Source organism: Aethalodelphis obliquidens, unplaced genomic scaffold (genome assembly GCF_003676395.1).
Source record: "Aethalodelphis obliquidens isolate GAN/ISIS:26980383/991018 unplaced genomic scaffold, ASM367639v1 scaffold25, whole genome shotgun sequence".
NCBI classification, from domain to species: Eukaryota; Metazoa; Chordata; class Mammalia; order Artiodactyla; family Delphinidae; genus Aethalodelphis; species Aethalodelphis obliquidens.
Genome location: NW_020837969.1, coordinates 23,529,465 through 23,552,743, shown reverse-complemented (window position 1 = coordinate 23,552,743; position 23,279 = coordinate 23,529,465). Strand labels below are relative to the sequence as shown.

General features: G+C 42.1%; 1 protein-coding gene across 1 annotated transcript in view; it reads left to right on the top strand.

Annotated features, from left to right (window-relative positions):
* The window catches only part of GSR (glutathione-disulfide reductase), a 45,252-nt gene that overhangs the window by 13,397 nt on the left and 8,576 nt on the right, over positions 1 to 23,279 (top strand). The window contains exons 2-8 of the mRNA XM_027122770.1: positions 2,488 to 2,514; positions 5,098 to 5,186; positions 6,718 to 6,787; positions 9,466 to 9,613; positions 12,314 to 12,368; positions 17,551 to 17,650; positions 21,934 to 22,020. Of these exons, the coding sequence (XP_026978571.1) occupies positions 2,488 to 2,514; positions 5,098 to 5,186; positions 6,718 to 6,787; positions 9,466 to 9,613; positions 12,314 to 12,368; positions 17,551 to 17,650; positions 21,934 to 22,020 (576 nt within the window). The remainder of the gene's footprint in view (positions 1 to 2,487; positions 2,515 to 5,097; positions 5,187 to 6,717; positions 6,788 to 9,465; positions 9,614 to 12,313; positions 12,369 to 17,550; positions 17,651 to 21,933; positions 22,021 to 23,279) is intronic.

Below are 23,279 nucleotides of genomic sequence, written 5' to 3'. Positions count from 1 at the left end.
CGGAAACCCTGGAGGCCTATCACTAGGAGTGCTTCAAGGTCAAGGGCTTCCATTCTGCCATAGCCCCCGGACCCAAAGTGTGCCGTGCTGGAATACAGATTCTCCAGCCCCCGAAGCTCACAATTTTCTACCACCTTCTTCCTCTGATTTCTGGCCGAAGACTTGGAAATTTTAGGGAATGTGGCTGATTCTGCTGCTGTCTCTTGAGCCAGCATCTTGGATAGGCTGAGCACCTCTCCCAGGTCAGGACCGTGGGCTCCATGAGAGCAGGGACCATATCCACTGAGTGCTCTGCTTTGCATAATGCCTGGCAGCAGTGAGTGAGCACTTCATCAGTACTTCTGAATGAATGAATGGTCGCAAGTTGAAAAGTTCAGAAACTTCTAAAAAATTAACGTTAGTCATACACTTGGCACCAGACCTGTGTTCTTTGGACACCAAGAGAGCCCGCCTCTTTCCTTATGGTCATGATCAGCAGAGCTTACAGGCACCTGACATCAGTTATGTCTAGAAGGCATTTGTTTCCATATAAAAGGAAAATAATTGTATTATAAAAAATATTGAAAATAAACAAGAGAGATCAAAGAATCACCCATCTAAATTCCACTACCCAGATAAAATCATTTTGGTTTATTTCTTGGTCTAAATGAATTATACAGTAATGAATGACATTATAAAAAGTATTTAGAGTGAAATATGAAATTTTTCTCCCTCCCCAGAGATGACTGCTGTTAAGAACATGGAATATTTGCTCAAACTGTTTAAATGTATGTGTACATTTGCAATTATATATAATGCAGATTGGAACATGCAGAACAAGTTGTTCTGCAGCTTTCTTTTTGTCACCTAATATCCTAAGAACACCTTCTGTAACAGTAAATAGAAATCTACTGTGTCCTTTTAACGGCTGCAGAGTATTCCATAGGCTCAGTGTACAATAATTTCCCTGTAATAATGCTTCCGTACTGTTGGGTAGTTAACTTGTGTCCAGTTATTCACTGTGACAGCACTACAGGGAACATCCTTATACATGCATCTTTGGATGCTTGAACATAACATGTGACTCTTTCTGTGTAATAAATTCCTAAATTTAGAATTGCTAAGTTCTAATGGTATGTGCCAAATGGTATGTGCAGTTTTAATCAGTCTTACTCTTTAAAAAATATTTTTTAATTGTATAAGTTTGACATGTAACATTGTGTAAGTTTAAGGCGTACAGTGTGTTACTCTGATTCATTTATAGGTTGTAATATGATCGCCCATGTAGCGATATTTATCATATTACATAATTATAGTACAATGTCGTTGTCTAAATTCTAATTAGTGTTACTCTTAACCACAATTTTTTTCCAGGTTATTTTAGGATGTGATCAAAAGGAAAAAACAGATGTAAACAAAAATGTGTGTATAAACATATACATCACAGTTTACAAGGACTGTTGCAAGGAATTTCTTTCTAGTCTAAGGGGTATGAATAGTTACTTTCTTAAACAACTGTCTAATTTTTACGTGAAATCTTACAACTATTTGTGTTTTCCTTTGTGTGTAGGCTGCCAGAAGGCTGAGTCAAGTTTGTGTCTATCTCTAACAAGTATATAAGCATGGAGATAGATCAATAGCTAGCTGGCTAGATAATAGCATGGATGAACTTGACTGCTTGATTCATCAGTTGTCCTTTGATCTTGAAAAATAATGTAGTTTTCCACTAGAGATTTTCTCAAAGGGGACATTCTGGGTGTTTCACCCAGCATAGGCCATGGTAAGTTTCCCAGAAATCCTTTAGGACAGTTGCTCAAATGGTTCAGTTGCCTTTATTCAGCTGGTGGGTCCTCTCACCTCCGTGCTGCTGTTTCTCTCTGCTTTGTTCCTTTGGACCTGTGCAAGCTCAGGCTTTGGTCACCTCCTGACCTATTACCATCCCTGCAGAGCATCCCCCTCCCCCGGAAATGGAATTGTCCTCCCTCCCTCCCTTCTTCCTTTTCCCTCCTTTCTTCCCTTTCCCTCCTCTCCTCTCCCCCTCCTCCTCGTCTCTTCTCAACTGCTTTTTTTTTTTTTTTTTTTTGCGGTACGTGGGCCTCTCACTGTTGCGGCCTCTCCCGCTGCGGAGCACAGGCCCCGGACGCGCAGGCTCAGCGGCCACGGCTCACGGGCCCAGCCGCTCCGCGGCATGTGGGATCCTCCGGGGCCGGGGCACGAACCCGTGTCCCCTGCATCCTCAGGCGGACTCTCAACCACTACGCCACCAGGGAAGCCCTCAACTGCTTTTCTTGAGAAAATACTCATAAGTAAAATTCTCTGCCTCCTCATACAAGGAAAGTAATGTTCCTATGTTTTCCAACTCTAATAGAAAAAAGGAAGCAGCTGTAGAGTGTGACTTAGAACTCAAGGAAGTCTCCCGGGTTGATGCTTGGGGTTCATCTCCTGCATGTTTGTTTGCTGGTTTGAGTTTAATAATCTTAAAATATGTGCTTTTTATTTTTTTTCTAGGTGAATGTTGGATGTGTACCCAAAAAGGTAGAACTTTTACTTCTCCTTCCTTCCACACTCCTTTGACATATTTGGTAAATCATGATCAGAGTAAGGATGTTTTCAAATGTGCCACTTAAAATTCTTGCTGCAAAAAATAACTGAGAAAGCTACTAAAAGGGCTTAAACAATAGGATAGTTTTTTAAAAATTTACTTGATTAATTAATTTATTTGGCTGCATTGGGTCTTCGTTTCTGTGTGAGAGCTTTCTCTAGTTGCGGCAAGCGGGGGCCACTCTTCATCGCGGTGCGCGGGCCTCTCACTATCGCGGCCTCTCTTGTTGCGGAGCACAGGCTCCAGATGCGCAGGCTCAGTCGTTGTGGCTTATGGGCCCAGTTGCTCCGCGGCATGTGGGATCTTCCCAGACCAGGGCTCGAACCTGTGTCCCCTGCGTTGGCAGTCAGATTCCCAACCACTGCGCCACCAGGGAAGCTCAATAGGATAGTTTTTATTTGTATTTTTAAATATCATTTATTAAGAAACCTGGAGGAAGAAATAAAGAGGCCAGGAGATAGGCAGCTTCTGAGATTGGCTTAGCACTTAAGGATATCTGAAAGAACCCTGGCTTCTCTCCATCTTTCCGCTCTGGTATCCTAGGTGTATGGTCAGTGGTAACCCCTGCCCCCTCATGGCTACAGGATGGCTCATGGAGCTCCAGGCAGGATGTCCTCACCCAGCACTGCCCCTGAAGATTGCTTTAGATTCTCCTGGCCAGGATGAGCTACCCCTGCAGGGGAGAATGGGCAAGTGAGTGGCATTTTCAGCCAGGAAGAAAGGAGGGAGGGGCTGCTGGAGAGATAACCACAGAAATACTAGCTCCTGGATACTAATTGCATCATACATACAAAGGAAATTCATCCTGGCCATGAACCTTGTGGTTAAGTTCCCATAGTGACAAAGTCCCTGTGGGAACACAGAGGGGAGATAACCAGGAATGGAACACAGTGTCTGGTCTCAAGCTTCTGATGGTCTAGAAGGAACAAAGACCAACAAAATGTTTATAGTCATGGTGTAAAAGAAAAGCACTGTCCATCTGCAGGGGATAACTTTTTCTCAATAGAAGATCCAGCCAGGAAATAAAAAAGTTTATACCCCACTGTAAGCCCAAGTGCTGATATGACCAAGACCAAGTAGATGATGGTGGCAGATGGATGGATGTCCCTCCTACATGTGGCTCTGGTTAACTACATGGAACCTGGGTGACTTTGCACGGAGTGAGGTGTTTGCCTCAAGCCATCTGGTCTTTCACCTGCTCCAGGGCATCTCTGAATCAGTTTTTCCCAGGGAGACAAGAACAGTTTTTCTCCTGGAAAGACGTGTCAAGATTGTCATGGGTTTTTTGTTTTATTTTGATGTTAGTAGTTTTTGTTTTTAAACAGAAATCTATTTCCCTATAAATTATCCAATTTTAAATCATATAGCATGTGACGTTGGGTATCTCCTGGCCACTCTAAAATTGAATTTCTCAAGTTGCTTGAACGATGTTTCTGAGGACAGTATTTGGATACCATTGTGGTAAGCAGTTGATAGAATTGCACCTCAGTTAAAAGAATCCAGCACAGTCATCAATTTATTCTTCTTTAGGCATAAAGGGAGGAGGGTACAAAGAAGGAATCAAAGGCTTGTCAAAAGTCGTGGGACTTCCCTGGTGGCGCGGTGGTTAAGAATCCACCTGCCAATGCAGGGGACACGGGTTCGAGCCCCGGTCCGGGAAGATCCCACATGCCACAGAGCAACTAAGCCCGTGTGTTACAACTACTGAGCCTGCGCTCTAGAGCCCCCAAGCCACAGCTACTGAGCCCGTGTGCCATGACTACTGAAGCCCGCACGCCTAGAGCCTGTGCTCCTCAACAAGAGAAGCCACTGCAGTGAGAAGCCTGCGCACAGCAACGAAGACCCAAGACAGCCAAAAATAAATAAATAAATAAATAAATAAAAGTCATGTCTCTGGCGTGTGTGACAAAGAAGATGGTAGTTTGTCATCTAGAGTTCTGGTTGCCGATTTCAATTCAGTTCTCGTGATGATCAGTTGGTTTACAGATTATAGGCTACATCCCACAGGAGACGCAGCTAACCTTTGAGTTCCACATGTCTGATTACATATATCCTTACAGGGACACGTTTGTAGTTAATAGGAATCCATTTTCTTAAAGTTTCCAGTGCTCAATTTTATCTAATAGTTTCCTTCTAAATCTTAAAGTTAACAGATGCAATTCCATTTCTTAAATTGAGCACAGAAGGCAAGGCTTAAAGAAATTTGAAACTTAAAATGAATGTAAGCAGTAGTAAATTTGAATGGAAGAACTGTGCGACATATAATATTCTGCTTTTACAGAGTATATAAACTGTGGAATTCAACAATAGAATTAATTTCCCCCAACATTTCAGAAGTCTCGCTATGAAATCTATCTGGTCATATTTCTGAAGTTTCTCTTTTAAAATGTTTAGTTTTGTTTGTAAGTTAAAGGTCAGTATCTTTATCTACTATTATATATTACCTTTCTGTAGAAAAAAATTTCTCTTTTTTCTCTGGACTCATGCACTACTGTCTTGGGTACTTTTTTTTATAGGTAATGTGGAACACAGCTGTCCACTCTGAATTCATGCATGACCACGTTGATTATGGCTTTCAAAGCTGTGAGGGTAAATTCAGCTGGCGGTAAGTGTAAACGCTGAGAGGGCTCTGTTTACAAACGTACATTTTTTCTTTCATAGTGAAGTAAGCCATACATTTTTTGAGGGTGTATTATTGTGGCAAAGTGTATATAACATAAACTTTTGGAGGTAAAGGATATGTTTTTGGCATTGATTGCAGTGATGACTTACTTGTGCATATACTTATCTCTAAACTCATCAAGTTGATACATTAAATATGTACAGCTTTTTGTATGTCAGTCATACATGAATAAAGTGGTTTTAAAATACACAACACAACGTGAAAGGTTCATTTTAGCTCTTTTAAAGTTGTCAATTCAGTGGCATTAGGTATATTCATAGTGTCGTGCAACCATCACCAACATCCATTTCCAGATTTCCACCATCCCAAACAGAACAGTGTACCTGTTAAACAGTCTTCCCTTGCTCCAAACCCCTGGTATCTCTGTGCTGTTTTCTGTCTCTGAATGTGACTATTCTAGGTACCTTATACAACATCTGTCCTTTTATGCCTGGCGTATTTCACTTAGCGTAGCACTTTTAGAATTCGTCCATGCTGTGGTATGTGTCAGAATTTCATTGCTTTTTAAGGCTGAATGCTGTTCCCTAATATTTACATACCACACTTTGTTTCTTTATTCATCCTTCAGTGGACTCCTGGGTTTTTTCCATCTCTCATCTATTGTGAATAATGATGCTATGAATATTGGTCTACAAGTCCCTGTTTTCAGTTGTTTTGGGACCATCCCTAGAAGTGGAATTGCTGGGTCATATGGCAATTAATATTTAACTATTTTTGAAGTTTTATACCTTTTATTTATTTTTTTTATTGAGGTATAGTTGATATACAATATTATGTAAGTTTCAGATGTACAACATAGTGATTCACACCTTTTAAAGGTTTTACTCCATTTAGAGTTATTATAAAACATTGGCTATATTTCCTGTGCTGTCCAATATATTTTTGTAGCTTATTTATTTTATACGTAATTGTTTGTACCTCTTAATCCCCCGTGTTTAACTTCTAAAGGAACTGCCATAAACTTTTGTTTTTTTTGGCCATGCCTTGCGGCATGCAGGATCTCAGTTCCCAACCAGGGATCGAACCTGAGCCCCCTGCAGTGGAAGCATGGAGTCCTAACCACTGGACCACCAGGGGATTCCCTGCCATGAACTTTTCTAGCCATAAATTTTTTTTTTAATTTTAGCATATTCATTCATTTATTGAGCAAATGATGAGTGGCCACCATATACTAGGCACTGTGCCAAAGCAGCTCTCCTTGCCTTCTTTGCAGAAAGAAATTTACGAACCTTGGGTGCCAAGTGAACATTCTCCATAGAGTAGAATAAGGGTTCTGCACATACGGAACGCAGACGGACACAGGGGAAGGTGTGCCTGTCTTTAGAGACACTCACTCCCAGGGCTCTTATGGACAGTCTGATTCTCTGCTCCGGCATGTTCTGGGTCAGAGGCCCTAGTTACGACTGCAAGAGGAGAGTCCAGATCCTCAGTACTGACTCCGGTTTCATTGCAGGGTTATAAAGGAAAAGCGGGATGCCTACGTGAGCCGCCTAAACACCATCTATCAGAATAATCTAATCAAGGTGAGCATGCCAGGTTTTGAACTTTGAGAAGAAGCTGTTCTCTGCCGGAGAACCAAATCTGACCAGACATAGCCTTTACATTTATCTCTTGTTTCTTTCCTTTCTTTTGTGATTACTGGTTTTGATATTGACCTGTAAGAATGTAAGTCGGACTCGGTAGGCCAGTCTTATTTCTATTTCTACGGAAAGTGGGACGTATGTGCCTAAGTCGGCGAATCAGGTCTCACCTGATGCCTGCCTGCACCTGTCTGACCCTCCACTTAGTTCCAGAAACCAAGCACATAAGAGCCTGATTATGTAACAATGTGCCAGTTTATGGGTTAAAATCAGGACCGTTATCTGGCTGGAAACCTGCCATAGTTCGTCTGCTGAGAACACCCTTGTCCTTGGTGGCTAAATCTACTCAGGACACCGTGTTATGGTTCAGAAGGACGTTTTTGTGAATGAAGTCCAATCAGGAAAATTGGGCAAAGGTGTGTTTGCCTTCAGCAAATGTATGTTGTCCTTTGCTCTGCTGGGGCATTTCCCACCCTCATGCTTTGATGTCATTCCTCTTCCACTGGACTGTACTGAAGCACCATCCAACTCTCCTTTTTCTTTTTTATTTATTTCTTTTTAATTAATTAATTAATTTTTGGCTTCGCCGTGCGGCTTGCGGGATCTTAGTTCCCCAACCAGGGATTGAACCCACACCCTTGGCAGTGAAAGTGCGGAGTCCTAACCACTGGACCTCCAGGGAAGTCCCAACTCTCCCTTTTCTTGACAGTGTGACTCCCAGCACCCTTAATTGGTCTCTGTGGTCTCACTCTGCAATTTCTAAGACATCAACGTAGCTTAGGTTATACTAGATCAGTATATTTGGGATGGTATTTGGGCCACTGTAATCTCATTAGCACGTGTTTATAAACCCCTTTTTAGGGTGAGTTACGTGTACAGATGGCTAACCTCATAATTTTTATATTAATTCTTATCATTCATTGGGTTTATTTTTTTGGAGGGTGATATTTTCTGACCTTAACCCCCAAATTCAAGGGGAAAGTATTTGGTCTTCAGACCCCTGTGCACTGAGTTCAAGAGATTTTAAGGTGGCTAGACATGAAAATGAGATGCCATTTGCTATACTACAACACCCAAATAAAAAAAAAATTTTTTTTAATGGAGCTAGCTTAAAGTACTTTTGCAAAAGAGATAGGAAAATTACTCAGGAAATAGCATTTTTTAATACTCAAAAATCTTGGTGTGTAGCAGAATTTACCATGACCTTATGGAGAAGGAATCACAGGCGATCCAGAAATTCGGAATAGGAAACTTTCTGTGAAATATCCTAGGAAATGAAAATAAAAATTTCATCAGTTTCTTCCCCAAGCGATTACCCATATTATTGCCACTCGACTCAGTCTCCTTTTTGTCTAGCACCCGGTAGGAAATCATTACCTCCTGAAGGAAAGTTTTTCAGGAGCCTCGTGGCTTTTGGCATCAATCTTGATTCACCTTGATTAAGCAGGGCACCTGCAGAACAGGCCTGGAGGGCTGATGAGAAAGGAGGAAATAGCTCAATTCAGAACCAGGTATGTTCCAAAATGTTGCAACGCTCCATTCTGTGATCGTGCTTACAGGATCCCATTATCCTTGTGAGTTGCCCACATTTCTTTCCAGTATGTGTATCCTGGCAGGCAGAAACTTGCTGGCAGTCCAAACTCAGTCCCAGGCACAGAGGCTGCCAGGAAGAGCAAATGAAGTCTGAGTTCTCAACACCTCTAGTGTAGAGCTTCACGGTCATGGAATTTTGTGGTATTCTTCCTCCCTTCGTTTGAGAAAACAGAAACATTGCTTTTCCCTCCCTTGGCCAGAGTATTTCCTTTTGGCCTTAGCTCCCTGCACCTTTATCCTTTTGTTTTCTCAGCCTTCTTTCTTTCCTCCAGACACATCATTCTTCAGTGTGTTTTCATTCTACGTGAGAAAGGCTTTCTCCTTCAACTCTTGGGGACAAAGATGTAATCTTCTTCCTTGTCGGAATGACTTGCATATATTTTTTTTAGTCTCTGGGTTTTGGCCCAAGATAGTCCCTTTGTTTTTTCTTACTGCATACTTCTAGCATCAAATGGCAACCCCCAACCTAAGTACCAATTAACAGTCAGAAGTTCTGCAGAAACTCGAACGTTGGAGAGTTGTCTTAGCATCAGCAAACCATAAATCACAATCCTCAGTAGAGAATAGAAAGATGTAAGAAGTTCCAGCAAGTTTTGTTTTGGTTTTTGGTTTTTTTGTTTGTTTTTTGGGTATTTTTTGACCGTACCACACGGTTTGCAGGATCTTAGTTCCCCGACCAGTCCTAACCACTGGACAGGGAATTCCCTTGTTTTATTTTTTAATCTTTTTCTTCTTCTTTTTTTTTTATTTTATCAAAGTATAATTGAATTACAATGTTGCGTTAGTTTTTGCTGTTCAGCAAAGTGACTCAGTTATACATATATATTTTTTTCATGTCCTTTTCCATTGTGTTTTGTCATAGGATATTGAATATAGTTCCCTGTGCTATACAGTAGGACCTTGTTGTTTATCCATCCTATATATAATAGTTTGCATCTGCTAATCCCAAACTCCCAGTACTTCCCTTCCCCACCCCTTTGTTTTTTAATCTTAAGAACAGGCTAATGTGACCATGCTTCCTTCTCCAGTCCCACATAGAAATCATCCGCGGCCATGCGGTATTCACGGGTGATGCCCAGCCCACAGTGGAGGTCAATGGGGAAAAGTACACCGCCCCTCACATCCTGATTGCCACAGGTGGCGTGCCCATGCTTCCTCAGGAGAGCCAGATCCCTGGTGAGTCTTCCAAAGGCGTATGCTTGTTAACAATAGTCAGAAAGAACTTACCGTTGTTTTCCACCTTACAAGTCATGCCAGGGGATCTGCCCTGTACCAGTTCTTTGTCTTGGACACATGAGAGAAGGTCTCTGCAGAACCTAAATGTAATTGGCCTAAGTGGTACCTAGTGACGGGGCAAAGGAAGATATTTCATCCAGCTCCAGGCTCAGACATACTACAGTAACACAGGGGGAAGAACCAGCAAAAGCCCCATCCTGCCCTTCTCGGCACAGCAGAGATTGTTTTCAGCCTCAGTTTGTCATGAGATATCTACTGTTTTCTTTAAGAGAGAGAAATCTTGTGGAGATGTAACTTCATCAGCTAATTAAGCCTTCTTATATGCATACTTTTCTCTCATATAAAGAATTAGAAAATTAAAGAAGTAAGGAATCTCCGAGACAGTCTTGTCTACCTTTGTATACACAGGGATGAGTTATAACATACTGCCTTGTTCCCTCATAGGAAACATTGTCCGTATCTTTTTCCCCAAGTAGATTATAAGGTCTTTGTGGATGGTGATCATAGTTCATACAACTTCTTCTTAAGACCCATGACCATGGATTGGCTTCTTACGACCCATGACCAACCTGAATTTATATGGAAAATTTTGAGTGTGTATGTATTTTTTTCTCTGGAGAGAGGATCGATAAAATTTCACCAGCTTTTAAAAGGGTTCATGACTCCCCAAAAGCCCCAGTTTATGTCTTTTTAAAAAGACAGGGAGACTGTACAGATGCACTAGGATCTCTGGAAGGACACTCAAAACCCTGCAGTGCCAACTCCCTCCAAGGAGAGGACCAGAGCTCTGGGTTGGGAAAGAGACCTGCTTTTCACTAGATGCTCTGTGGTGCTTTTTGAATTTTTTAAGATATACATTTATTGGGCTTCCCTGGGGGCGCAGTGGTTGAGGGTCCGCCTGCCAATGCAGGGGACACGGGTTCGTGCCCCGGTCCGGGAAGATCCCACATACCGCGAGGTGGCTGGGCCCATGAGCCATGGCCGCTGAGCCTGCGCATCCAGAGCCTGTGCTCCGCAACGGGAGAGGCCACAGCAGTGAGAGGCCCGCGTACTGCAAAAAAAAAAAAAAAAAAAAAAAGATATACATTTATTAATTTAAAACATGTAATAAAAAACAAATGCAAAGAAATAAAATAAAAGGTAAGTGTTCCAAGGTGATTGCCAGACAGTGAGGGTCGGGGTCCTCAGAGGTGGGATGGATTACTATGAGCTGTCATGGACCAAAAAGACTTCCTGGGAAAAGGGCTTACAAATTGAGCACCATGTGCCGAAGAAGAGAAAGACCAGAAGAACCAGTGGGTAATAAATAGGTCTTTAAAGGACATTCAGTCAATTAAACCAGTTTTTCTGGCAGTGAAATCTGGAAGCAAGTACATTGAACTGAAACTGGAAGAAGGTTGGGGCCCAATTGTGGACATTTATGAAGTCAAATTAAGGAATCTCTGTCATTCACGAAAACTAGTTATTAATAGCCTATAAATGGGATAGTGACGAGACCTAAGTGATAATTATAGAAAACTAATCTGATAGTGATCTACAGAGGCAGAAGGCCAGTTAGCAAGTTGTTGCAATAGAATGTCCAGGAGGTGGTAATAGGTTCTGAACTACAGGGTTAGCGTCTGAAATGTGGTGGAAATACTCAGTTCAGCTCTGCAGACAGTTACTAAGCCACTGCTATGTGCCAGGCGCTAGGAGGAGAGGACAGACATAAGAGACACAGAAGGATGAATCAGCTAGTATATTTCATTGACTCCAAGACACATTTAAAAAAAAATACTCAACACCTCTGAAATCAGGATGGGTCCTTAATCATTGTGCATTGAATTTGGTGAAATGCAGCATTTTAAATAACCGATGAGATGGCCGTTGTTGAGAGAAGGAATTACGGATTGATAACTCAAGACTTTGGATTACTGATGGAAGGTAGTCTTTTCAGCTGAAGTGGTAAACAAGAGAGGGATATGGCTTGGGAAATAAAGTTAAGATTCTATGTTGAAAATACTGAGTTTGAAACAAAGCTAAATGGTATAGAAAGACAGTTAGAAATATGGAAGGAACTAGAACCTGGGGAGAAGGTCAAAACTGGAACTGCACATTTGAAGTCTCCCACAATGAAGGGAGAGTTGGTTAAAACCTTTGAAGGAAAAAAGCAGAGAGAAGAGAACCGAGGCTGAGCCCATTTGGGGGCGGGAGAATGAAGCAGAGCCAGCAAGGAGTCTATTCATGAGAGCTGAGGAGATGGGTTTTTTAAAAAATTAATTAATTAGGCTGCCATTGCGTCTTAGTTGAGGCATGTGGGATCTTAGTTCCGCGACCAGGGATCGAACCCGAGTCCCCTGCATTGGAAGGCGGATTATTAACCACTGGACCACCAGGGAAGTCCCAAGCTGAGGAGATCTTAATTCCTCAAAGAAATTTGATAGTTACTTAGTCATCAGTACTCTTATTTCTACAGAGGAAATAAAAATGTTGACTCAGGGAAGATTTGATGGGCAGCTTCCCAAGTGGAGACTTCAACAGAACTTGTCGAAACAGAGAGTGTGATGGCTGAGAAAGTGTTCGGTTCGTCCATAAAATGTTGTGATTATTTTACAAGAGTAAACTCCATCTGTGTGACCTATATTGCATTTTCCTACATAGGTGCCAGCCTAGGAATAACCAGTGATGGGTTTTTTCAGCTGGAAGAGTTGCCTGGGTAAGCTGCTTTTCTTCCTGACCTCCGTGTTCATTCTCCCTCAGTTTCTCCCAACACTTCTCCCTCCTCTTCCCAACTGTTAAATGTAGGAATTTCCAGAATTCTGTTCTACCTCTTCTCTTTTTATGACCTTGGGTCTCTCATCCATGAGTAGCCCGCAATAAATGACTCAAGTCTTTCATGCTTTTGGTCAGAGGCCATTGTAAAATTTTTAGGACCAGAATCAAATGCAGGGTGGTTTTGAGAATAAACACTGAAGCCCTAAAACTGTTTTCTTTCTTCAACTTGATAGAGCATCAGTTGATAATGTGTCTGAAGTGATTCTGGTCTTCAAAGCAGCTGGTACAGAGGCATCTGGATAAATGAAGGCTCTGTCAGTCTCACAAAAATAGGTTTTCTGAAATTGGCCTTTATACATGTTTGTCCTCATAACCTTAGTAGACTTCTGTCATGGATTTAGATAACACAGAGAGAAAAAACATAATGAGGAGGGTTGTTTCTCTAATTTGAAGAAGCTGCCAATTGCAGGCTTCCTTGATTAGAGGGGTCCTCCCTTCACTCATGATAAGTGATAGGGCACCTGGGAACTGGAGGAGGGACCCTGTTAGCCCAGAGTTTGGCCTTTATTTCCTTCTGAGTAGCACTCACCCTGCAGTCGTCATTGCTCAACTCTGCTGCTCTCTCGGCAGGTGCTGCCAGTGCAGTGGGAAGTCTTAATCCCGCGCTTTTGCATCAAGGCCTTTCTGGAGGGTGACTAATAATCCCTGCTTGTTCCTTTACCTTAATTCACCTGGAACCACAGGTGGTTCATCAGGGACAAGAGGGCATCTTGGCAATTCCATAGCTGCTGTGAAAATGTCCTGTTACGACATTCAGACCAGGTCATCTTCTGACTTTGAGAAAAGCAAACAGGCATTTTAGATTTGCTGTCTGTGGGGCAGGGCCGTGTGTTAGAGAGCAGCCTTTCTTTCCTCATGATCTGTTTGGTTTTAGGTGTGAAGGATATGAAACATGAGAATATATGCAGAAATGTGGTCCTGACTCATCGTGTTTAAATGATAACAATTCAGTCTGGACGCAAAGAAGCTTCCTTCTAGATATCTGTCCATTGCCTATTTTTAAACCATTTATTAAACTTGTGCTGGTAGCACTACAAGTTGAAGAAAGGAATGTATGCGTGTTATAAACAGGACTCTGGGAACATAGGAAAATGAATTAACAATTGGTATATGATTTTTGTCTTCTTTTTTTAAGACTCCTTTATCATTGTTATGTTGGTAAGTAAGTAAATAATCAAAGAAGGAACAAATCTATAGGCGAGGTAACATGTGCTCTGGGCTGTATGGTCCCGCTTTTACCCTCATTGGGCTTATGGTTGAGGGGAGGCTGGAGCGTGGAGTCTGTGGAACATGGTGGGACAAGAGGTTCTGACGGCCACAATGAGGGAAAGAGAAGTGCTCTGGGGACTCAGCAGAATATAAGATCGTTTCTAGGTGGTGGAGGGCTCCCAGGTGTGGCTGCCAAAGTGTCTGTGTCCTCAGGGTGAGCCACGGCCCCCCCCTCCTCTCCTGGAGACTCTCCAAGACCAACAGGCATTGAGGGCACGAAGGAGATTGTGCTTGGTTCACAGTTTTTACCTAACTTACTGAGTTTTTCATGTACTGAAGACAGGTGTTTTAAATCAAGACTCCAGAGGCTTCCCTGGGGGCGCAGTGGTTAAGAATCCGCCTGCCAATGCAGGGGACACGGGTTCGAGCCCTGGTCCGGGAAGGTCCCCCACGCTGCGGAGCAACTAAGCCCATGCACCACAGCTACTGAGCCTGCGCTCTAGAGCCCGTGAGCCACAACTACTGAAGCCCATGCGCCTAGAGCCTGTGCTCCGCAACAAGAGAAGCCGCCATAATGAGAAGACCGTGCACTGCAACAAAGAGTAGCCCCCACTCACCACAACTAAAGAAAGCCTGTGCGCAGCAACAAAGACTCAACACAGCCAAAAATAAATAAATTAATTAATTAAAAAAAAAAATCAAGACTCCAAAAGCCTGGATGTCAGCTCCCCAGCCTGAGCTTCAGCTTGTTAAGACCATGCCACTGTCTCCTCATTCCTCTGGCAGTCTCTGTATCACAATGCAGAGCTTGGGAATGAAGCCAACATGAAGTGCAAAGCTGAGCATCTTTAAGCGACCAGGTCCTGACACATCATTGGAACACTTAGATGCAGCCATACCTGAAGTCAGGACTTCTCGGTTACATGAATCAATAAATTCCTTTTTTTTTTTTAAACCAAAAAGAAAAAAAAAGATTGTTTCCAGTGGTTACTTTAGTGGTACGAGGTGGACTAGAGGGGACTGTGGAAGCTGAGGGGGAAACACTGAGCTCCTTGCAGATTTTTGTCTCCTCTCTGAAGAAGCCAAGATGTTTCACACGTGTTTCTCGTATATCCATTCTGCTGGGAATACTTCTCCCAACCCTTGCCAGAGCTATTCATCTTTCAGGAATCTGGAGTGTTTCTGAGCCCTCTTCCCTGCAGGAACTAAGTGTTGCCCTCTGAGCTTTAACAGACCCCGGGGCATGTTTCCCCTCAGGAGTTCCTCAAGGACAGAGATCGCTACCCATTGTGTCCAGTGCAATGCTTAACAGAAGTAGGACTTACATAAGAAATGTTTGGGGAAGAGAGAGAAGATGGAGAGAGGAAAGAAGAAAGTAAGGAGCGAAGACCCGAAGAAAGGAAAAGTGGTCAACATATAATAGGAGAGAGGGTGGTAGAGATGGAAGAAGAGCTACTTCCTAGTTTCCAAACTAGACATTTCTCTTTTTATACACTGGGCTGTAGGATAAGAGCATCCTTACCTCTAATACATAGCCATTCAGGTTCATACCTCATCCTCCATCCAGACCATAGCCCTCTAAAGGCAGGGAGTCACAACGTAGGTACCTTACTTGTAGAAGGTACTAAAGAAAGATTTCCTTTCTTCTTCCCTGATTGCTTTCTTCTTACCCAAGCATTGCACCGTGGTAGGACCATGCTTTAGAGAACTCCAGCCCCGAAAGGGTTAGCTCCAGCTGAAGGGCACTTATTCTGTATGCTGCAGTGATTACTCTAGGGCTGGGCTTAGCTTCTCCACCATGGACTCAGACCTTCACCCAAACATTTATCTAGTGTTTAAGATGCTTTTTTAGACCAGAATTTATTCAGGGCATCTAGTTTCATTGCAGATCTATGCTACAAGTTAAAATGGCTTGCTTAAATTGGCCTTTCATCATATTGCAAAGATTGATAGAATTTAGCAATGATCAAGGGAAAATACTGAGCCAGAGGAGAATAACGGTGGTGAGGATTGTGATGCCAAAGAAAGGAACAGAAGAGATATTTGAAGCAATAATGACTGTCACTTTCCCCAAAATTAATGTCAGACACCAAACCACAGATCCAGGAAGGTCAGAGAACACTAAGTAGGATAAATGTCAAAAAACTATACCTAGGCATATAATTTTCAAACCGTAGAAAATCAAAGAAAAAATTCTGGAAGAAGCCAGAAGGATGAAACACAGCTGACCTATAAGGGGAGCAAAGATAAGAATTACAACAGCTCTTCAGAAACTATGCAAACAAGAAAGTGGAACATTTAAAGTGTTGAGAGGAAAAAAACCCACCAACATAGAACTCTTTACTCTGCAAAATTATCCATCAAAATTGGCGGATAGGGCTTCCCTGGTGGCGCAGTGGTTGAGAGTCCGCCTGCCAATGCAGGGGACACGGGTTCGTGCCCTGGTCCGGGAACATCCCACATGCCATGGAGCAGCTGGGCCCCTGAGCCATGGCCGCTGAGCCTGTGCATCTGGAGCCTGTGCTCCGCAACGGGAGAGGCCACAACAGTGAGAGGCCCGCGTACCACAAAAAAAAAAAAAAAAAAAAATGGCGGAGAAATAAAGACTTTCTCGGACAAGCAAAAAACAAAAATTGTGGTGCCAATTTTAGTTTTAGGTGTGAAGATCTCTGCATAAGGAATCGTCTCTAGCTTCAAAGGGTTTTTATTTCTTCTCTGAGGAAATGAAGGTAAGTAATTTTTAAAACACCTAAAAATATATTTCCGTTCTACAGAAGGATATTTTCTACTTAAAATTACTGTATTATCCTGGATTGGATCTTGGGACAGAAGAAGGAAATGAATGGAAAGACAGGTGAAATCTGAATAAAGTCTGAAGTTTAGTCAACAGTAATGTACCAGTGTCAGTTTTTTTTTTTTTTAGTTTTTTTTTTAGTTATTTTTTTAGCGGTACTCGGGCCTCTCACTGTTGTGGCCTCTCCCATCGTGGAGCACAGGCTCCGGACGCGCAGGCTCAGCGGCCATGGCTCACGGGCCCAGCCGCTGCACGGCATGTGGGATCTTCCCGGACCGGGGCAGGAACCCTTGTCCCCTGCATCGGCAGGCGGACTCTCAACCACTGCGCCACCAGGGAAGCCCACCAGTTTCAGTTTTGACAACTGTACCATGGTTTATAAGATGTTAACTTTTTGTTTTTTTAATTGAAGTGTCGTTGATTTACAATGTTGTGTTAATTTCTGCTGTACAGCAAAGTGACTCAGTTATACATATATACACATTATTTTTTGTATCTTTTCTATTATGGTTTATCTCAGGACATTGAATATAGTTCCCTGTGCTATACAGTAGGACCTTGTCCATCCATTCTACATCTACTAACCCCAAACTCCCAGTCTATCCCTTCCCAAACCCCTCCGCCTTGGCAACCACAAGTCTGTTCTCTATGTGAGTCTGTTTCTGCTTCATAGATAAGTTCATTTGTGTCGTATTTTAGATTCCACATGTAAGTGATACCATATGTTGTCTTTCTCTTTCTGACTTACTTCACTTAGTATAATCTCTAGTTGCATCCGTGTTGCTACAAATGGTGTTATTTCGTTCTTTTTTTATGGCTGAGTAGTATTCCATTGTATATATGTACCATGTCTTTATCCATTCGTCTGTTGATGGACATTTAGGTTGTTTTTATGTCTTTGGTTATTGCAAATAGTGCTGCTATGAATGTAAGATGTTAACTTTAGGAAAAACTGGGCAGGGGGTATACTATCTGTACTCTCTTTTAAACTTTTCTGTAAATCTAAAATTATTCTAAAATAAGTTTATTTAATGATCTTAACCCTCTACTCTCATGGTAGCCGCAGTGTCATCGTTGGTGCTGGTTACATTGCTGTGGAAATAGCTGGGATCCTTTCCGCCCTGGGTTCTAAGACATCACTAATCATACGGCATGATAAGGTAAATTCTATCCTTTTCCTTGATGTGAATCTTTTTAAAAATCTACAGGGAGAATTTTCTCTTATGTTGTCATTAAATACTAGGGTGCAAACATGTGGAGCTGGTTGGTCTGTTCCACAGGGAGCTGCTTTGAAGGCATCTGAATAAGGGCTTACATCCTTCCCAGCCACCAACTGCTAGTTGATGATACTGATTTAGATTTGATCAGACTGGCTGGTGTTTCCATCATGAAGTGGTAGATAGCATGCCTTAATACAACATACATCCTTAAATATAAATATTAGTTAAATTGAGCAAACTCTCAGGTTAATTTCTTATTCTGAAAATCAATTTAATGTGATCAGATAGTGTTGGATTATTAACACTCAGTCAAAAAATTTACGAAATTCTTTGCATTAAAAGGAAACGTATCAAAGATATTTGCACACCTATGTTCATCGCAGCATTATTCACAATAGGCAGGAGGCGGAAACAACCTGTGTCCACTGATGAACGGATAAACAGAATGAGGAATATCCATCCCATGGGATGTTATTCAGCTCTAAAAAGGAGGGACATTGTGACACATGCTGCAACAGGGATGAACCTTGGGGATATTATGCTAAGTGAAATAAGCTAATTACAAAAAGACAAACACTGTATGATTCCACATATATGAGGTACCTAGAGTAGTCACACTCATAGAAACAAAAAGTAGAAATGGGGTTGCCAGGGACGGGGGGGAACGGGAATGGGGAGTTATCGTTTAATGGACACAGAATCTCAGGTTTTTTGTTTTTTTATTGAAGTATAGTTAATTTACAATACTGTGTTAGTTTCAGGTGGACAGCATACTTATTCAGTTGTATATGTATATATTATTCTTCAGATTCTTTTCCTTTATAGGTTATCACAAAATATTGAGTGTAGTTCCCTGTGCTGTACAGTAGGTGCTTGTTGGTTATCTGTTTATGTATAGTGGTATGTGTCTGTTAATCCCAAACTCCTAATTTATCCCTCCCCACCACCCCCAGAGTCTCAGTTTTGAAAGAGGGAAAAGTTCTGGTTGCACAACAATGTAAATACACTTAACACCATGGAACTTCGTACTTAGAAATGGTTAAGTTGGTACATTTTTTTTTTAATTAATTAATTTTATTTTTGGCTGCGTTGGGTCTTCATTGCTACGTGCGGGCTTTCTGTAGTTGCAGCGAGCAGGGGCTACTCTTTGTTGTGGTACACAGGCTTCTCATTATGGTGGCTTCTCTTGTTGCAGAGCACAGGCTCTAGGCACGTGGGCTTCAGTAGCTGTGGCGCACGGGCTCAGTTGCTCCGCGGCATGTGCGATCTTCCTGGACCAGGGCTCGAACCCCTGTCCCTTGTACTGGCAGGCGGATTCTTAACCACTGCACCACCAGGGAAGCCCTAAGTGGGTAAATTTAATGGTATGTGTTTTCCACCACAATAAAAGATAATAATAATAAAAGAAGTTTATAGATCATCTCATCGACTGGAACCTCATTTTGTAGATGAAGAAATTAAGGCCAAGTGAGGTTTCATGACTGCTAATTAATATCAAAACTGAGAGTCAACGAAATTCTGAGAAAGCTCAGGCCAATATTCTTTCTGCTAAAATTCAGCCTCCATGTTTCTCAGTACTTGATTAAGTGTTGCTTTATGTGTTTTGTTGATTAATCGTGACTGAGCACCACTAGGTTGTGGCACAGTATTGGAGCTTTCAGAGACACCGTGTGGGGCAATAACAAGAGTGTTGGCCTAAGAATCTGGTCCCTAAGAATCTGGCCTTCCCCAACAAGTGTGTGACTTGGGCAAGTCATTTAATGCCTTTGGAACATTTATCAGATCCCTGACAACTCAAATGCAATGACTCAAATTCCTGAGTATTTGAGCAAATAGGGGGACAGAAGAGGGAAACCGATAATACTGGTCAGTGTGGACTCCAGAGGACTTTCTCTTTGGCTTTTAGACTTGTCCTAAAATTAACCCCCAGGAGATTTTTGTCCTGAAGAATGTTTTTCATAGGTCAGTATTATTTTGCATTGCTGGAATATGTCCAGCAAATTAGATGGCAGGAGAAAGGCAGAGGTATAGGTAGCCTGAATCTAATATATAAATAAGTAAATAAATGACATCAGTTTATCAGTAGAGTGGATAATTCCTGCGTTTGGAAAATTGGCTTGTGGCAGAGAGCCACATATATCTGGGCTTCCTGCCCTCCCCCACCCCCAGTGCATTCTCCATCTTCTCCCCTTCCTGGTATAACTCCATTCTAGAGCTACTCTATGAATAAATCACGACCTCCCACCTTTACCCCACCTGTGTGTTATCCCGAAGAAATCTCTAGAGAAAGAAGGAGGAAGTCTAAGTAAAGAAAAGTTGCTAGGGACTTCCCTGGTGGCACAGTGGTTAAGAATCCGCCTGCCAATGCAGGGGACAGAGGTTTGAGCCCTGGTCCAGGAAGATCCCACATGCCGCGGAGCAACTAAGCCCATGTGCCGCAACTACTGAGCCTGCGCTCTAGACCCCGTGAACCACAACTACTGAGCCTGCGTGCCACAACTACTGAAGCCCGTGCGCCTGGAGCCCGTGCTCCGCAACAAAGAGAAGCCACCGCAATGAGAAGCCCGTGCACCGCAACAAAGAGTAGACTCCACTCGCCGCAACTAGAGAAAGCCCGCGCGCAGCAACGAAGACTCAACGCAGCCAAAGATAAATAAATAAATTTATTAAAATAAAAGAAAAAAGTTGCTAGACAGTAACAACTATTATTATTATTTTTTTTCTTGTGGTACGCGGGCCTCTCACTGTTGTGGCCTCTCCCGTTGTGGAGCACAGGCTCCGGACGCGCAGGCTCAGCGGCCATGGCTCATATAGAACAACATCTAGCATTCCAGAAGAAAAACCAGTGTTTTCAACTTTGTTGGGAACCTTAATTGGAATGGATCCCATTTTTACCAAATTTAGAACCTTAAAATACATAGTTTGAAACCTTAAACAAATACTAAGACTAGTATTAAAAAAAAAATCTCTAAGGCCATGTAGTTGACTTTTCTGCCTAGAATGGGAGATTTTGTTCAAGAATCTTCCCTTAAATTGTATCAGCAGGAAAGCTGGCCCTGGAATACTGAAAGGGGAAAGAGAATTTCTGGTCCCTATTCTTATGAAAAAGAGAAGAGCTTGGGAGGAGAGGAACATGGCAAAGACAGTAGAGGCGTGAAGGTTGCCTATGAGTTTAACTCTAGAACAGGAGTGGGTGAAGTCAGGTGTAATGCAGACGTTGGTGGTGATTGCGGAAAACAGACTTATTAAAACTTCACTCACCAGAGAAAGACAAATATTATATGATATAACTTATATGTGGAATCTAAAAAAATGATACAAATGAACTTAGTTATAAATCAGGAATAGACCCACAGACATAGAAAACAAACTTCTGGTTACCAAAGGGGATAGCAGGGTCGGGGGGTATAAATGAGGAGTTTGGGATTAACATATACACACTACTATATATAAAATACATAAATAAGAAGGACCTACTGTATAGCAAAGGGAACTATATTCAATATCTTATAATAATCTATAATGGAAAAAAATCTGACACAGTGTGTGTGTGTGTGTGTGTGTGTGTGTGTGTGTGTGTGTATAACTGAATCACTTTGCTGTATACCCGAAACTAACACAACATTGTAAATTAACTATACTTTAATTTTTTTTATAGCAGCTTATTTAATTTATTTATTTTGGTTAAATCTTTTTTTTTTTAACATCTCTATTGGAGTATAATTGCTTTACAATGGTGTGTTAGTTTCTGCTTTATAACAAAGTGAACCAGCTATATGTATACATATATCCCCATACCCCCTCCCTCTCGCATCTCCCTCCCACCCTCCCTATCCCACCCCTCTAGGTGGTCACAAAGCACCGAGCTGATCTCCCTGTGCTACGCAGCTGCTTCCCACTAGCTAGCTATTTTACATTTGGTAGTGTATATATGTCCATGCCAATCTCTCACTTCGTCCCAGCTTACCCTTCCCTCTCCCGGTGTCCTCAAGTCCATTCTCTACGTCTGTGTCTTTATTCCTGTCCTGCCCCTGGGTTCTTCAGAACCATAATTTTTTAAAGATGACTAAAAAGAAAAAAAACTCCACTCATAGTGCAGCCGTGAATGAAGAAGGACATAAGAGGGGGGTTGATACTGAAATTTCCCTCCCAGGTTTGTAGCATATCTTTAATGAAGTTTTATTCTTTCCCACCACCCATTCCTCTGCTGCCTGTGTATACAGGTGCTCAGAAGTTTTGATTCAATAATCAGTTCCAACTGCACTGAGGAGCTGGAGAATGCTGGCATAGAGGTGCTGAAGTACTCGCAGGTATGACCGGGCCCAGGGCGAGCTTACGGCCCTTGGTCGTCTATCTGTTGTGAACCCCACTAGCTTTATAGACACAAACTACCCCTACCCCAGTCAGTTTATTCTTTTCTAGAGTATTACCAAGTCTTTTCTTTATCCTCAGAAGCTGCATTTCACATTAATGTTTTAATGAAATCCAAGGTATAAAAGATTAGAAATCTGGAAGTTGAATTTAGTTTAGTTAGAACTAAAACTACAATTTTTGTGCTCAAAGGCCTCATTGAACATCCTTATTTTTCAGGTCTATACTTATTTATATTTATTTATTTATTTCAGGAAATATTATTATGGAATCTATTTTTTTAAAAGTCTTTATTGAATTTGTTACAATATCGCTTCTGTTTTATGTTTTGGCTTTTTGGCCGTGAGGTATGTGGGATCTTAGTTTCCCGACCAGGGATCAAACCCACACTCCCTGCACTGGAAGGTGAAGTCTTAACCACTGGACTGCCAGGGAAGTCCCATGGAATCTATTTTTGAAAGAACACCTTTGGGTTTTGTAGATGGAAACAATGACAAAGTTACTTTGTATTTTTTTTATTCTCAGGGAATCACCTACATGTCAGATTTTTCCTGGAGCATTAGCCTTGCAAAAATGACTTTCTTCCCCAAAGCTTTGCCCTTTCAGCATAGGCCATATCATAAGTAAAACAATAACTGTGAAGTTGCTTTGTAAATGCTGAAGTACTGGACTGGTGGTTAAGGTCCACATCAGAATCCCCTTGGGACTTTCACTAAACTATGTATGCCCTTCACTCTCCGGATCTGATCTTATCCTCCTCTCCCAAGTCCTGATTAAGAATGTCCAGGGAGGAGCAAGGATGGTGCAATTTTTAAAACTCTCTTAATGATGCTTCTACAGCCGTTTCCTCCCCCGATTCCAGCTGCAAATCACTGTGCTTAGATTTGTGATTTAAAATTTTATCACAGTTTTGAAGAAGTACGCTTTAAAATACTTTTTTTTTTTTTGCGGTACGTGCGCCTCTCACTGTTGTGGCCTCTCCCGTTACGGAGCACAGGCTCCGGACGCGCAGGCTCAGTGGCCATGGCTCACGGGCTCAGCCGCTCCGCAGCATGTGGGATCCTCCCGGACCGGGGCACGAACCCGTGTCCCCTGCATCGGCAGGCGGACTCTCAACCACTGTGCCACCAGGGAAGCCCAAATACTTTGTTTTTAAGCTGAAGCATTAGGGTCTTGATATGAGTTGACATTTCTGGCT